Source organism: Cynocephalus volans, chromosome 11 (assembly GCF_027409185.1).
Source record: "Cynocephalus volans isolate mCynVol1 chromosome 11, mCynVol1.pri, whole genome shotgun sequence".
Lineage (NCBI taxonomy): Eukaryota > Metazoa > Chordata > Mammalia > Dermoptera > Cynocephalidae > Cynocephalus > Cynocephalus volans.
The window spans coordinates 79,294,854-79,312,681 of NC_084470.1; the positions used below are offsets into that span (position 1 = coordinate 79,294,854).

Sequence of the window (17,828 nt, forward strand, 5' to 3'; positions counted from 1 at the left end):
AGATTTTGCTTAGAAGGTTCACATAGGAAAAAGACTCGTAATTCCAGGAATAGTATTTTATCACTTTGGGAATAATGATGCAGAGGTCTCTGTCAGGTGGGCACATCCTGGCCCACACTCCTCTTGCACTGGAGAATAACAAGCAAGGCTTGGTCACCCAAGACTGAATTGTGATTACTTGCTTACATTAACAGAACATTAAAACTAATTTCAAACAACTTAAGGAAACTAGCCATCTTTGCTTAGGGATCCCCTTCTACGGGAAACCAAGAGGATTTTTCTTTCTTCAAGGCAACCAACAGGTTTCATATCAAGGTGTTGCATTATGCTATTGTAGCCTATCAAAGAAGAATCTTTTTTTTTTCCCTTTAAAATCACTTCTTACGAGAGTCTAATTCACAGAATGTCCAGTAATAGATTACATTTCAATTTTTCTTTTTTTTTTTTTTTTTGCCACACTTAGTACTAGAGACTTTAAAAATCCAATTCTTTCACATCCTCAAACTGTCATCAACATTTTTTCAGACGATGTCAATAAAATTGATTGCTTGCAGTTCTGAATTCTGCTCAGCACATGGAAACAATATAATTTATTTAAAAGTATTTTTGATGGGGGGGAAAGGAGAAACAGAACCTCAGGAAGCCTAGCCACAACACTTGGGGTAGGGGGATAAACAAACCAGAAGCAAAGTAAATGGTCTCAACACTATAGCATACTGGAAACTTTGACAAAAATTCCCGATGTATAAACCCTAAACCTCAGTGCTGTGCTGACTGATATGACTTCCTGTCAGATATGAATGATGCTTCTGGAACATTAATACGTTCATTAAATTCTAACTCCCTGTACTTAAAATATTCTGTACTTTGGCTCAGAGGCATCTTGACAGCTTTGTTGTAATCATACATGTGAGGCCCCCAGACTACTCAGTTGTTGAGATGCCTCATACCTACAACCAATCTGTTGCTTTTACAAGTTTAATCTAGGTATTAAGGAGCTGATTGTGGAACCACGTTGATTCAACATCTTCAACTCAGCCGTATATCACAGAAGCCACTATGGGTGGTGACAGGCTCCCATAATGCCTAGCAACCATACACACACCTCTAACTCCTTAATCTGTAATACTACAAAATACGGCTGGCGTTTTTTTCTCCCCCGAAGCACAAGTGGACGACCAGCAAGGGTCCGACAGTGTTATTCCTAATTACCTTTTTTTTCACTCTTGATCCTGTGGCTCTCATAATTAGTTACCTGGGGCTGCAATCCAATTTGAAGTGATGACAAGAAAGTGATCCATGAAAAAGTAATAAGTTAAATCCAATTTCAGCCTTCCTCTAATTAAATGCACATGGAACTAATGACTCCAACCCTAGCATTTCAGTGATAATGGTAATTAGCGAGGTGGGAGTCATTCTCTTTTTCAACACTGGAGGTGTAAACCACAAGGTAAAATGGTAGGAGCACTCTTAATTACATGTGTCATTTTGTCAGCAATTTACACATTTTTGACCAGTCAAGTATGTTTTTTCCCCTGTCCCTCTCCACCTCCTAGCCCCAACAATGATTATAACATACTATTCCATGTCCCAACACAAGGAAGCACGCAAGAGCGCTTCACACTTGAGCCTAAGAAATACTTCTCTTTGCTGTTGCTCCTGTTTTTTGTTTCTGTCTCTCTCTGTCACACACACACACACACACACACACACACACACACACACACACACACACACACACCACACACAACTCTAATTAAGATACTTATGCAGATCTGAGTCCTCTTAATTGAAATCCAGATATTTACAGTGGAACTGGGTTTTGTTGGTTTGGCTTCATTGTTGCTTATAATATGGAAAATATAATAATTTGTTTATTTATGGAAAATATGACACTCAGTAGGTAGAAGGAGAGGCACTAATTAACTTCTTGATGGCATACTGGCTACCTCTGGTTCTAAAAAATCTGGCTTCCCATCCTAGTGCTGTTAACTGTCTGTGTGCTCTGTGGCAAGTCACTTAATCTCTCTAAGTTTCAATTTCTCCTATCATAAAATGGTTTAAGGAGAGCACCTATACCACAGAGTCGCTACAGGGCTGGCCCATGTTAAGAACTGACTATACATTCATTATCTACCACACTTTGCATATGGTGACAAAGATATGATTACATGTAAGATATTAGCATCATATTTGCATTTTAATGCTTAGATACATGAAAGTGATCATATAATTAAATATCCAAACTGGAAAACTTTTGAGAGTGAGAATTATTAAAAACATACCCAGTCAGTGGGCAGGCACTGGGACTGTCCTGGACAGACTGGAACATCAGGTCACCCTATAGAGAGGTGAAGCTGAAATATCAAAATTGAGCTAACTCATTATATCATAACTCACGTCAGAATTTCAGATTCAAGGACAAGTCATATTATTTTTAGAAAAAAAAAAAAAATCGTAAAGCAGGAGTATGAACCTGGACCCAAGATGAACTTCTTGAGGTTCACAAAATCCCTAAAACTGGATGCAAAATCCTGGGAGCATGTGCATTTTTCTAGGAGGAGGGGTCACTGTTTCTATCATATTTTTAGTAATGTGTATAATCAGAAAGATTTAATAACTATGTTTAAAGCACTGCTTCTGTTTTATTGTTCCTTATCAAGACTTATTTGTAGGATTTTTGGATTCTCCAAAGTCATACAATAACACCTTAAAAGGACCAAAATTTCAACACTTCATATCAATTTCAAATGTGAGGGATGCCAATTCTGGATAATGTTAACCACAGACATTAAAAAATAAGAAAAAAAAATAGAGGCTGGCTGGTTAGCTCAGTTGGTTACAGCGTGGTGCTGATAACACCAAGTTCCAGAGTTCAATTCCTGTACTGGCCAGCCACCCTCCCCTCAAAAAAAGAATAATAATTTGCCTCCCTCTTCTGAATTATCCACCTTACTAATTCAGTGCATAGGGATATTTTTAAGGATCAGTATTTCAAAACCATTCCATTTCACTATCTACAACATAAAACTGTAGTTTCCTTTAAAGGTTTCCTCTTACCCTATTTATTCCTTAGTGAAAAATGTGGAAATGATATGAGGCATTAAGATTATATGTGGCATTAATGCAAAGCAAAAATGCTGCCTAAAGCACATTTTATATAACTGCAAATAAAAATGCTAAAAAAACCACCTGCAGAACCTTTATTTTAACCTCCTGCACTTAAAGCAGGAGTCCTCATCATAATCCTGAGCTTCCAGTGGAGAACTTCACTATCCTTCCTTCCAATGGAATGGCCTCCTGAGTGACGGGCTTGCACATGATATAACCTTGGCAGGAAAGGGATGGGCAGGAGGGAAAACTATCAGATGACTGGCTTGAAGTTCAAATTCTTTATAGACGTCCTGAAACTGTGGTCAGCTTTCCACTGTAAGCAACACATAAGGTTTACTTTCTTTCCTAACTTCAGTGTTGCCAGAATACACATGTACTTTTACTTTCTTAGGAGAAAATGTGTCATTTGATTTCCTTCCAGTTTATGTACTCGTGCCAACAACTAAAATGCTTAAAGAACCAAAATGAATTACTACCCAGAAATGGTGGTCAAAGTTCCAAAATTTGATCAATAAAATTGCTCATCTAGTCACAAATTAATCTTCAGCCAGTAAAGTTACACATTTTCGAGGTTATGAGCACACCTGCACTGTTAAGCATTTATTTCACTTGTTTAAGCAATCTTCAGAAGTACATAAATATTTATAAAAGAGGGCCTACTATTTTTACTCAACTATAATTTTCTTTCTGCAGCAAAACCTTGCTGATGCTTTTACAAGCATCAGCATCAATCATAAGCATCCTGAAGGCAAGGTTTATGCCCTCTACAGTTTTGTAGTGTATGAACACCAGCACAATGCCCAACATATTGTGGCTGTTCTGGAAACGTTCACCAAGTGGTACTTAATTAATTCAGATCATCCTGATTCTGAATTTACACTGGGGCCAATTTTCGATTTTCATTTGTATCATTCATAAAAAATTTGCAAACCATATTAATAGACCAAGTAAAAAGGCAAATTAAGTTACTAAGTAGAATATTTTTCATGAACTTCAGAAGCAATACCTATACCCTATTAATGCCTTCATTAATAAGCCACAGCATCATCCACAAATGTGGCCAGCTTAGATTTGGTTCACTGTGTGTATCTGCAAAGAGCATTACTTCTCTTCTTTACTCTTGTCTTCCTGAAATTAGTCCAAATTGGTGATGTTTGACTATATTTTATGATCTCTATCTAGTAACCACTTATAGCCTTCTCTAACTTTCCATTTTCTTTTGTTTGTATCATCAGCCTGTGAAACTGGAGAGCGCTGCCAAACATAAAGCAGGGAAGTGTGAGATATGCTTAAAATATGAGTCACAGTATATTTGGGGATTTGGGTTTCTTTCTTTTTTTTTTTTTTCCTTAAGCTATCAGCAGATCAAATCCTCTTCTGTCAAACCCTCCTCTATGCAGAAGATCTGAAATTTGCTAAAATAGGTCTCTCAATGTAGTTACCAAGGGTAAGAAGATCAGAGATGAACACTGCTAAGATTTGCTGTAGGATTTCCCTTTCATTTCAGAGCTATTCCAGCTAAGATGCCCCAGCAAGGATATGGCATGGCAAGATACACTGAAATGTGAAGGTTATTCCTTCTGTGAATCACCAAGTCTATATACATATTTTTATAACAAGGTAATATACCATGTGGCCTAGGCGAGTAATTTCTCCTCTCCGTTAGTGGAAAGCCAGCCAACCTAATAAAGCTTACAATCACACACACACACACACACACACACACACACACACACACACACACACACACACACACACACACACACACACACACACACACACACACACACACACACACACACACACACACACACACACACACACACACACACCAGTCAACCAACCCAGCCAACCTAATAAAGCTTACAATCACACACACACACACACACACACACACACACACACACACACACACCAGTCAACCAACCCTCCCCACCCCTTTCCCTCCAGCCAACTCTTAAAGCTGGTCTAAATTTTCTGCTTATCAACTCCCCCACTTGGGGGATAGAAAGGGACTCAAGACATCTTCCTTAGCAAAACCAGCATTCAAGATGACCCCCACTTCCCCCACTTTTTACAAAGACTGAAGCACTTAGCAGAATGTGTTAGGTTGGTTTTGACACTGTCCTTGCCAAGAAAAATAAAGTCTCCCATCATACTCTTCTGCATGGTGGCTGAAAACCTTATTACAGGCAAGAAGAAAAAGAGTGCTCAAAAGGAAATCCCCTAAAACACTCCTTCTTATATTTAGCCCTAAAGAACTTTGTTCAGTCTTGGAAAAGAAGTTACCTAAAAATGCCTTATGCTTTAAAAATGCAAGTAGCCACAAATGGTATTCAATACTGAAGAGCAGTGCGATCAGACAGATTGTGCATATGTGTATTTTTTTTATTACCTCTAACCAAAGCTCTACTACGTGTAAGATCCCCCCTCCATAATATATTTTCATCTTTCCAATGCACTTGAGGTCTGATAAATTCAAGAGGACTCACAGTATTTTTAAGGCTGTGAGAGCTCCAAGAGAGAGGCAAAAAGAATGGACAGTCATTTGAATCACTGAGTGACAGGCTGGGCTAGCTCCCTGTATACATTAATAAATTAGAATTTTAATTGTGTCTCTGTCTGCAGGAGATGCCCTGGTACTTTAATATGTACCAACAATTGGCTATGTTATGGAATCTGCAATGTGGCCTCCGCTGCTGACCTCTGAAACACAATTCCCAGTCTGACTACGGAAACTGTTCAGTTTGATCCTTTCAACTTATTTGAATCCTGACAAATAAGCTCACAGCTGAAAGGTCAACACAGTCATATTTCATCCTCCAGAGCTGTTCTTAAGACATCTGCACAACAAAGCACTTCTTATAGCACCTGACACCAGTCCTCAATGGCACTGTGCCTCATTAAAAATGTCCCCTGCATGTGCGCACATTAAAAGGCATACAGATTGGTGATGGTTTACCAATAACTGTTTTCAGAAGTGTTAGTAAACAGTGCACATTGTCATTCAATTGTTCCAGTAAAGTGTCACTATAGTGCTGAACTTTTCCTGGAGAGTGACAGTTTCCCAAGTAGATGTAGAAGAACTAGAACTTGGTCCCCAAGTTTGACCTTTGTAGGATAATTTTGGAACTGGTAGTGTTCACCCTGACCTGGGAAAAGTCAACGCAAACTAGAATTTAGGTTGAACTTATGATCAAATTAATTGATACCGCTTACAGATTCTGTACCAAAATTTTCATTATAAGAAATTCGTCATTATCCTCCCATGCTGCGAATGCCCACCCCAGCTATGAAACTAGTTTGAGCCACCTAGTACCTCCAAGTACTGCCCTAGCACGAATATACTAAGTCAAGGTTCTTTGAAGTTTCCATTATAATTTTCTACTCCAAGTCAAAAATCCAAATTAGGGGCCGGCCCCATGGCTCACTCGGGAGAGTGCAGTGCCGGTAGCACCGAGGCCGCGGGTTCGGATCCTATATAGGGATGGCCGGTGCGCTCACTGGCTGAGCGTGGTGCAGACCACACCATGCCGAGGGTTGTGATCCCCTTACCAATCAGGGAAAAAAAAAAATCCAAATTAGATTTTTATGAACTCACTCCTTCTTCTACTCCAATAACTCCTTGCCTTTAATATGCCCAAAATGAGAAGTTGCAAAAACAACTTTTGGCATCTTCACATTAAAATTGCTCACCATTTCTTATTAATGATTCAGAAACATTCTGAAAACATCCACTGAAGAACAGGGTATATATTATACGTATTACAAGGTGTAATATTAAAAATGCCACATCTTCCTCAGGCCCAGTAACAGTTACTGACGCTACTGACATTTGGAGCTAATTCTGTGTTATGGGGGACAGTCCTGTGCATTGTAGGATGTTTGGTAGCATCCCTGGCCTGTACCTACTATATGTTGGTATACCTCTGCTCCCCTGGTGACAACCAACAATGTCTCCAAACACTTCCCACAGTCCCTTGGGGGGCAAAATCACCCTGCTGAGAACTACTGTGCTAAAGTAAAGTGTGTGGCATGTGTCCCATTTCTAGACCCATCATGAGATAATGTGGTAACAATTCTGAGTTCTATGGAATTTTTCTCACTGGTAACCTACATTGCCTATTAAGCAGCCCAATACCTGAAACTCCTCATTCTCCTAGTATATTGCCTAATTAGTAGATCTTCTTACTTCCAGCAAGAAAAATTTTGGTCAACTAGACATTTTTCCCAAAATGTCATACTCTGCTGATAAACTAAACATGCACCTTCTTCAGAAGATTTTCTTACATGATTTGCAATTCTTGACACAATCCACTTCTGATCTGCTTATCAACTATCCCAAAGGGTATAATGGCAATTTAAAAAAAAAGAATCATTACCTGGAGAGCTGGTTGTTTGTCATTCCTCTTGGGAGATTTTAATCCACTAACTTGCTGCTGCTGTTGCTGCTGAAGAAGGAGCTGTCTTGCCACCTGAAGTGCCTGGAAGGAAAAACAAGAAAACCATTTGTAATGGTTCAGGGTCTCCTTCACAGACAGGATTCCAGGAAGTGTACTTCAGGGCTGGGTCCTGACTTTTCCATTTCCAAGCAAATAAAACAGCAAACAGAACTTCCCACCAGCCTAAGTTGGAAAACTTTCCAGAAGTTGTTTACATTTCCTTTGATTTGGCCAGTTTCATCCACGGATCTTCAAGCATAACAATCCGTCTAAGCAGACACTTTAGTCCTACCAAAAACCTGACATAAAATGTGGGAGTATGAGTGATTGGCACTTTGAGGAAGGATGGTAGAGAGAGGTTAGGAGGGATGTGGGCAAAGACTGAAACTTAGGAGACAAAAAAAGGGCCCTTTTCAGAGGCAACTTCACTCTAGCCCAATTCTTCTTGGGGAAACTTGGCAACTCCAGGTTCCAGTGTGAGAAACTCGTTAGCCTCCTAACACTTTCACCTCATCTGAGTCTGAATAAAGAGGAAGGGCTGAAAGGCGGTCTACGGGAAAAGGGAAAAGCATGCCACTATAGATAAGGCTATTTGGGAAGAACAGATGAGACATACCTAGGAGGACCTCAATGGACTAAATAAGAGAGAAAAAAAAAAGCAAATCTGACCTCTGGTCAACTTAAAGGTCACATTATGTGTCTGTGAACAAAACTGGTTATGTCTAATACAAACAACCCTTCAAGCTTATCACATGGGATGGTTTTTATTTAAAGGTAGAAACTGGGAAATGAATTGAGGATAAAAGTAAAAGGAAAACAGGAGGTTTCTCCAAAACGTTAAACATATGACAACCAATCTTTTTTAAAAGTTCAAGTGGTTGGGGCAGTGGGGTCCAAGAGCTTCAGCCACAGCCCCCCTGACATCTGTATCCAGCTTAGCAAAGACTGAGCCACCGGTGGAAGCCCCCTGGTCTCCCCTGCCAGAATGATGGGGGTGCCACGGGCCTCGACCATGAACCCCTGCCTTCCTCCTCCTCCCATCCTATGTCCTCCTCTCTTTCCCTCTCCTCTTCCCCCAAACTGCTCCACAACAATATCATAGAACGAAAAAAAAATTAATAAATAAATAAATTTTAAAAAGAGAGAGATTTGAAGGGTTGATTATATACTATACCAAAAACTTTGTATAAGCAGTGAGATGTTCCTAGCTACAGGGTGACCCAGTTGCACAGATAAAGAATGAGGCCCACAAATTTTAATTCTATATTTTAAATTAATTTTGTTAATTCAGGGAAAAAAAGATTAAGCACACTGTGGGTTACAATCTGTGGGGGAAAAGGGATGGGGAGTAACTGCTTAATGGGTACAGGGTTTCCTTTTGGAGTGACAAGAATGTTTTGGAACTAAATAGAAGTTGTGGTTTCACAAGATTTTGAATGTACTCAATGCCTCTGAATTGTTCTCTTTAAAATTATTAATTTTATGTTATATGAATTTCATTTCAATTAAAAAGAAGTGGTGTTTAAAAGAAAAGTTCAAGTAAAAAAGGAAAAAAAAAAGCGTCACCAGTAAACCCTCATGAGGACATTCACTGTTCACGAGGACTTTCACTATTCATTAAGAACAGAATTCAGAATAGGAGTAATGGCTAGCCACACCTTTCCAAACAGAGCTGTAGGATCAGCAAGAGAAAACTGAAGTTTGCAGATACTGTGCTAGAAAATCACATGAAAAGTTTGGTTTCTTGAGTCAATTCAGCTGAGAACCAAGAATGTGCACATGAAAGAGATGTCAAGAATGCTCATTAAATACACAAAATGAGATTTCTTTGGGATTATATTAATAACAATTTTTACATGGTAACTATTTGTGCCCCAAAGAAGAGGCACACATAGATGTGGTCAATATATCAAAAGGACGAGACACTGTAGTCTTAGAATGTAAGCATAATAAACTTACGAAGGTAGCGTGTTCCTCAAAGAAGAACAGACACTTCGCTTATATAAGGAAATAATGTACATATGTACAAGAAATGTTACAGTGACACAGGTGGAGTGTTGGCAAAGTAAGATGGCCTGGGGGTTCCTGCACACTGAACTCAGGAAAAAGGGAAAACAAAGTGGTCAAGAGGATGATTGTTCAGGAGCAGACACCTAAAAATGTTGAATCTGCACGAGGAGTACTTCTCCTCAAAGGACAAGCTCACTAAACTGGGTTCATAACTGTAATGTTAACAAGAATATTTTTAAGACACTTTGTAAGGTTGAGTCACACTATTGTTTTTAAGAGGTGTAAAGGAAGGCAAAGAAACAGAAGCACAGATAAATAGGTGACAAAGAAAAGATCTCGACAAAGTGGAATCCTCCAATCCCACCTCCCTACTGCATCCATCCATCCTGTCCCAGGACTTCTGCCTACAGAGCTCACCACCACCAGCCCTTCAGAGGTAACGCACAGGCTATTTCGTCTGTGGAGGGAGAGACATTTGTGAAAGCCTGCCTGCAAGAGCCTCGAGAAAAGAGGCTGTCTGAGAGGGGCATCTGGAAGCCAAGACGCCTGGGAGAGTTGCCTGAGCCTCCAGCCTGCTGTCTCAGCTCAGGATTCACCATCACTGGACTCCGGGTTTCCTTGTCTCCTTGGAGACGCTCAGTACATGCGTAGGTGGAAAAGTGGGCAGAGTGAAGATTTCATTTATATCATATAAGAAAAATAGTCCCCTTTGCAAGGTGCTTGCAGGAGCAAGAGCCTCTCCTCTTACTATATATGTTCCCTTGGCTATTTCCCATGAAGGTTTTATGGCTTTTTAATGTAGGAAAGGGAACTGTGACATATTTTAAATGCTACTATCATAGTTCCCAGAGTAATAGACGGATCAGCAAAGAAGGATCTGGATGCTAGTGGAGAGGCAGACAGACGGACTGAAGATGACAGTGAAAAGATAGTGCAGAGAAAAATATGGTGGTGAAGATGAAAAACGTTACATACATTTAATACTAAAATAGAGAAGGCACAGGAAAACAAAGTAACAATCATGCCTCATAATTTACCATGTTTCACCAAATTGGGAGAACAGGCACTCAATTTTTAAATAACCAAGTCTCAGAAAAGCTATACAGTCAACTCATTTCAGCAAAAGGGAAGATATTAAGTGTCTTTAAGACAAACACTGACAACACAACTACTCTTACATGAGCATGCCCTCATACATGTACATAAGCAAAAGAAAGTATAGAACTCAAACCTAAGTTTTCAACAAAATGTTTACGGAGCTGGCTCTACACAATAATCATGCATTTCAAAATTAGCTGCTGGAATCCTTGGACTAATTTGCTGGTTTAAAGAAAAACAAAAAAGTCATTTATATGTGTAACATCTTTCCTCAGATCCAGCACGGGGTATACGAACTTACATAACCACATAATAAACTCCAGCTCCTTCACGTCATTTCATACAGAGCCCCACCAAAGGAGATAATCAAAGATAGACGCACAGGGGAGAAAAGGTTTTGGAACTTATACGAAGCCAAGGGAAATTTTAGTCAACCTGCTGAACAGAGAATGACATAAGATGAAGATGTGCAAATGGGCTTCCAAATTTCAGCCCCCAAATGAACACAAACAGGTAAAATAACTTGAAATATTTGGGATGGAGAGACAACATTAGTGCAAAGAATAATTCATTTTGATAGGAATTGTTATGAATTATCCTACAATAATTCCCTGGATGTATGTTAACAAAGTTGGAGCAAAATATTAAACTCCCCCCCCCAATAATTACTAAATGAATATAAAAATAATCTTAGGTCTCTGCAAGAGTTTTAAAATCTAATTAATGAGAACTTATAATGTGCTTTAAAATCAACCATTAAAGAGTGTTTTCTTTTCTAATTTTCCATGATATATAAATCACTGCAATCTAAATTTTAAAATGTCACACACAAAAAGGGGAAATAAAACCTTAGTGTGTACGAAGATATATCTGGGCATTATAATACGAATCTCTGGTAACTACCACTTGCAGAAAGTAAAAAAATGCTTATTATCACGTTCATTGCTGATCAGTGAAAAATCTGGAAAGAATGATGAAATCCCCTCTGGAAATTGTACCAGAGACCTATGTTCACTGCGTTTCTCATACATGATTACTTGACAGCCATTTTTACCAGTTACATGCATCGAAACCAGATTAATGTCCTTCTTTTCAGACTCCACTGCCTAAACCTCAGAGATTATCTTTATTCCAATACAACTGAGGAGTGACACGGATGGACTTTTCTTATTTCCATAAAAGTACTTCAACCACAAACGGAGAAAAGTCCCTTAGAATATGCCAGTTGAAGATAAAATTAGAACCTTTGGCTACAGAATAATAAGGTGTGTAGATATGCATTTGTGTGGGTGTGAGAGAGGGAGAGAAAGGAGAGAAGGAGAGAGGGGCAGCAGAGAGGGAGAGAGAGAGTGCCACACCAAGAGACAGAGAGCACACAAATAAATGAAAGAGGCAAGGATCAACTCTGACTCAAGTTCCAGACCAACTGCTAATGTAAGTAACTTAAAAGGTCCAATTCCATCTCCAGAGACCTTTTACTCTTGGTGGCAGTTCCTGGGCTGGGTTGAGTCAACACTTCCTTTATAACTGATGTGACAATTGCCTGGCACTACAGAATGCAGAGCTGTATTGAGTGTGGGGCTCTGATTACCGTAAAGATGAAGTTCAAGGATGTCACAGAGCGAAGGCAACTGATAAAACCAGGCTCTTGGAGCCTAGTTGCACACAATCACATTTATTTTCCTTCAACAGGCTAAAATAAATGGCTCTATAAGCAAGCAGAGGAAAGGGGCGGCAGGCAGACGCTACCTCCATCTGTGGACTGGGCTCCTGTCTATGCCCTGATCTGCACTGCACAAGGGGTTGGAGTTGCCTTATGGTGGGCCTGCCGTAGTCCACAGCCGGCTCTGAGTTTGAAGAGAGAGCCAGCGACACTTGTGCTTGGTTACTAGTCTGGTAGGCCATTGTTTTCATGCTAACTGGGAACTGGGCATTTCTGACACACCTTCCATTCTACTGGCTCAAGATGACTTCATTTTCATCAGCGCCTTCACATTCTTAGTAAATAAGTGCCATCTGTTATTTACAAATTATGTTTTACATAAGCATGTTTACATCTCAAGTTCATAGCAGGTGCTTATATTTTAGGGGCTAGGTAATTCTATGTTTAGCATGTTTATCAAGGTAGCCGACGCTCAAAAACATGTTTACCATATTTTAAGAAACATCAAGTTTACATAAAATATGGTTAGAGCACGCACACACACACACACATAAAGCAAGCTGGTAGAAGAAAATCTTTAAAAATTTTTTTGCATAACGCATTTGGTGACAAACTCCAAGATAAGCACTGACACATGCAGTTCTTCAAAAAAATATGACTAACTGGAAAGTTTTCGGTCACAGGTCGCCAAACTATAGCCCATGGATCAAATTCAGTCTAACATGTTTTGTTCAGCTCATGAGCTAAGAATGGTTTTTACTTAATTAAATGGCTGGAAAAAAAGTGGAAAAAAAAAAAAAAGAAAAGATTTTGTGACACATAAAAATTATATGGAATTCAAATTTCAGTATCTCACAATTAAAGTTTTAGCAGAACACAGTCAAGTTCATTTGCTTACATACTGCCTATGGTTGCTTTTGTGCTACAAAACAGTTAAATACTTTCTACAGAGACCGCACGGCCTCGGAAGCCTACAATATTTCCGATCCAGCCCTTTACAGGAAAAGTTTGCCAACCCTTGTCGTAGTTGTTATCTGTATTCTCAGACTTGCAAAGATTCCACTGGAGAGAATTTTATATAAATACATCTTTCAATCAGTACCCCAAAATAATTTTAGAGTTTAGCTGAAAAGCAAGGACAATATTAATTCACTGTTCTTCAAACTCAAACTCAATTTTGATTTTCTGCAAAGGAACTGGGACATGAAAACAAAATACATGTATGTGCTCCTCTATCTGAAACTGTTTAAAACTTGTTGCAAACTTTGAATACGTGTTTCTTCCCATAGGTAATTTATAGCAGTTTAGATTAGTGTGAAATCCTGAGTACCAGAATAAAGACAGCATGTGCCTTACTGGCCTGTTGAGAGTGTTGGTTATTTCCTGTCTGCTCTGAGAAGTTGTCCCATTTCCAGCCTTAAAGGCTGGTCTGAGTCAGCCACCCTTCCTCTAATTTCTTTTCCTAGACTCTCCCCACCCCTCAAAATCAAACCTGTTTCTCAGATAATTTCATGGACTAGTCCACAGTGCAAGAGGGGAAGAGGGGAAGGAAAAGGTAGTTTAATAAAACAACAACAGCAACAAGAAAAACCAGCATAGGAAACTTAGTAGGAAAAAGGCATGTTCTGTCCTTTATTTCTCGTCTTCTACATATACTTTGAGTCCCTCTAGAGAGCCTTATCACCCCTCTAAACTAATTTGCTATCTTGTTTCAGCCCCAGCAACCAACTACCATCTTAACACAAATGCTCATCATTTAATATGATCTGACAATTGCTCTACAGCAAGACCCAGGACTGAGTGTGCAGGGAAACTCCATCACCTCCTTGCTTTAGACATAGTAATCACTCCAGTACAGGATGGAACGAAGGCCTGTGGGTCACTTAAAAAAAAAGAACTGACAGTGACCTGCAGTACTACAAGTGTTTGTACAGAATCAACAGCATTCCAAGGCAGCAGGTTCTCCAAACTAAATTTTAAAGAATACTATTTTACAAATGGAATGCTTGGTTATCACAGGACACTGAAAAAGTGAGCTGATCTCTTACAGGAATTCCAGCGTGATTATGAAAATATCAGATGCTTCTATAGTCTGAATATTTGTTCCCTCCAAAGCTCATGTGGGAGCTTGATTCCCCATGTGGCAGTACTGAAAGTTAGGGCCTCTAAGAGGTGATTGGATTGTGAGGACTAGGCTGTCATGAATAGATTAATCTATACAGGGAGTAATGAGTTAATGGTTTAATGGGTTATCATGGGTGTGGACTGGTGGCTTTATAAGGAGAGCAGGTGAGCACATTAATAAGTGCCCATGCTCAGCCCTTCTTATGTGATACCCTGGGTCTCCATGGGACTCTGTACCAAGAAGACCCTCACTAGATATGCCCCCTGGACCTTGGACTTCTCAGCCTCCAAAACCATAAGAAATAAATTCTGTTTCTTTATAAATATTCTATTACAAGCAACAGAAAAAGGACTAATACAGACGCCCAAGGAAAGATTCTGATTGCAGTGACTGTATAAATATTAGAGACACAAGGAAAGAAAACGCTGCAGCAAACCATCAAACCACGTTATTGATGTCATAAGTAAAAAACAAAACACTTTCCCCATCAAAACTTACAGAGGGTAACAACCAGTCACTGCTTGGTCTACTCTATGATACTGCAGATAAGGACGTGCACTCAGAGCACTCACTGGTGGTCAATTCACTTGACTGAAACCCCAAAAGCAGGTGGGGCAGATAGCAAAGCCTTAGATCAATTAGGATACTGGATTTGAATCAGTGACCTAAAAGAGAAAGGTCCTATGTAGCATCCTCTATCCTCAGAGTTCTAACAGCTGGAGAAAGTATAATACAATTTTAGGGCATTCAATAACAGGAGATACTTATGATAGGACATTTTGCATGGATTTCCTAAAATGTTCCACAGTCTTTTCAAATGAGTTTATGGAACATTATCAAGAGAGACCTGGTAAAAAATTGAAGCAGAGGCAGCTCCACCTCTACAGCATTCCAATACTGTGCTCAAGTGAAAATCAAAAGAGACAGAAAATAGAAAAGTCAAAGTTCCTTAACATTACTGTCCTAAGTGCAGAAGGAGAAATGGTCACGTGTTCACGGGCAGTGTCATACTCCTGGGTAGGGATGGGGATGGAAAGAGAGATGAGGCAATGCAAAAGTATCCCCTCCAGTACTGGGGCTACTGTATCATCCCACACCAGCCTATACCTTCTCTCTAGATCAACTTCCAATGCTAGCTTTCACATATCCTTACTGATACACTTTTATATTCCTTAAACTACACGTGGAGTGGTTAGCACTGTTAAGATACCTATTACATATGTCCCTCAATTTTCTTTTGTTTTGGAATTTAACCAATACTGCAAAGACATGAGCACAGGCAGGCTGGGAGTTGTGTTTTTGGTTTGTTCTGATGGCTTTCTTTTTAATGTGGGCAATTTATTTGAGTATATTTTTGGGGGAGGAAGAGATGGCAAATGATCCTCATATTTTCCTTTATTTTTTTTAGAAGAACTGGGATGAGGGAGAACAGAATTGTGCAACAGTACTCTTGTACTACACCATGATTCGCCAGCGCCAATGCCATCCCATGCACCAGGCACAGGAGACACGGACACGGCGAGATATCAGAAGACTCTAGACAGGAGGAGGCATTCTGCAACAAGCCCCACTCCCAAAGGAAACCTAGGAAGCAGAAAGGGATACAGCAAACCCTGTATTCCCTTGCAAGTATGCATCACCTTTTTTTATTTGGAAGGCATGTAGAGGGTACTTCCCACCAAAGACGTAGGATAGGAATTTTCATGAGACCGAAAAAAAAAAAAAGGAGATCTATGATCCTCTGGCAAAATAAGGCAAAGTAAGTTTAATGGCTACAGTCAGGAAATCTGGCTGAAGTCACTCATAACAGTGAAAAAATAAAAATAAAAATCTCTTACTCCTACTCGCATTAACACAGGGCCCTATAACCACCTTGTTGAGGCACTGGCTGGCTGCTCCTCATGGGAGCTGGTGCCAGACACTGAATCACTACCACCAAGTCTCCAGCACCTGAATTGTCTTTGGAGGAATTCCATTCAAGCACTGCCCAAGCCTGAGCCTGTTTAGCTCATGAAAGTTGACAAGACCACAGCCTGGGGTGCTATGACTATAGGCAACATTAACATTACAATGAAGTAAAACAGAAGTCAAGTTTATTAGAAAATGTCTAAAATGTTAAGTTGGATGCTGCATCAAACTCTTGTTTCCTCTTGTTTAATACTAGATTGTGTTTAAAAATAAATACGTTGGCCCAGTCCAACTCCAGGTTCCCAACATAGAAAATATGAGGGCCAAATGTAAGGATGAATGAATCAAAGGGATCTATTAACGCACAGTATTGACCCAATGTTTTCTGTAATTGCCTTTTATGAGGGTGCAGCCCAGAAACTCACACTATGAATAATTCAGATTCATATCCTTTTGTACTTTGGAATGAGACTTGCTCGTTTTGAAGCTTGCAGAGGAATCTAGCTAGAATTTTCCATAACTTTACTAGTAACACCGAACCTAGTTCCTGCACAAATATGATGCTGTATTCCTTTTATTCTTGTAATATAAGTCACACATACTCAGGATGCCCTAAGATGCAATCAGCACCTATGACTGCTTTGCTTCACAAAGTACCTTCCTTCTCTTGCCTGAATTTTGGGCAAAAAAGCATAGAGTGAAAATGATTCAGAAGCAACATTCCAGCAGAGATAGAAACAAAGAAAAGAAATAAAAATCAGAAGACAGGAAAGGCTCAAACAAGACTAATAATCCAAAATGTGGAATTATTCACATTTGGCCAGTTTGCCAGAATGGGAAAAATTTTTTTTTAATATTCTCTAATAATATACACTTCTTAAAGCAGTTATTGAGAATAGCAAAGATTATACCTGTGTGTAACAATTTAAGAAATGAGGAGCATCTAGAAATGTAGAGGCCAGTATAGCATAATAACTTCCCTACAGTTAAGATAGCAAAGTAAAAACAATGTATTGAATTGTTTACTATGTACCAGGCACTGTGCAAGTTAGTTGCTTTACACTTACTATTTTATTTCTTATTCCCACCATCTGTAAGAGAGTTAGGGGGAAAGTTTTAGAATTCCCAATTTAAAGTGGAAAAACAGAGATTGTGAGGCTCGGTGACTGGCTCAAGGTTACAAGTCTAGCAAGTGGCTAAGAAGGAAAAACAAAAACAAACAAACATTGTCTCATGAGAACTTGATACTCACACTGTACCAAGGTCACTGATTAGACCAAAGACAGCCACGGGCAATACTGGCAAATGGATATGCAATCCTGTGGAGCCAAAAATGCATGAATGACTGTGGGTCCCCCTTTGCTTCCAGGATGAAGGGAAAAGCTTTTTCATGGTGTCACATCTTGTACGTTTATCTTTTTTCTTTTCCCCACTTAAAAGACTTGCTTTTTTTTCAACCAGCTCTTCC

At 39.4% G+C, this 17,828-nt stretch overlaps 1 protein-coding gene across 10 annotated transcripts in view; it reads right to left on the reverse strand.

Annotated features, from left to right (window-relative positions):
• FOXP1 (forkhead box P1) overlaps nucleotides 1-17,828 on the reverse strand; it is a 559,382-nt gene that overhangs the window by 135,503 nt on the left and 406,051 nt on the right. For all 10 annotated transcript variants that reach the window (XM_063114112.1, XM_063114120.1, XM_063114119.1 and 7 more), the window contains one exon: nucleotides 7,497-7,598. In XM_063114112.1, the coding sequence (XP_062970182.1) occupies nucleotides 7,497-7,598 (102 nt within the window). The remainder of the gene's footprint in view (nucleotides 1-7,496; nucleotides 7,599-17,828) is intronic.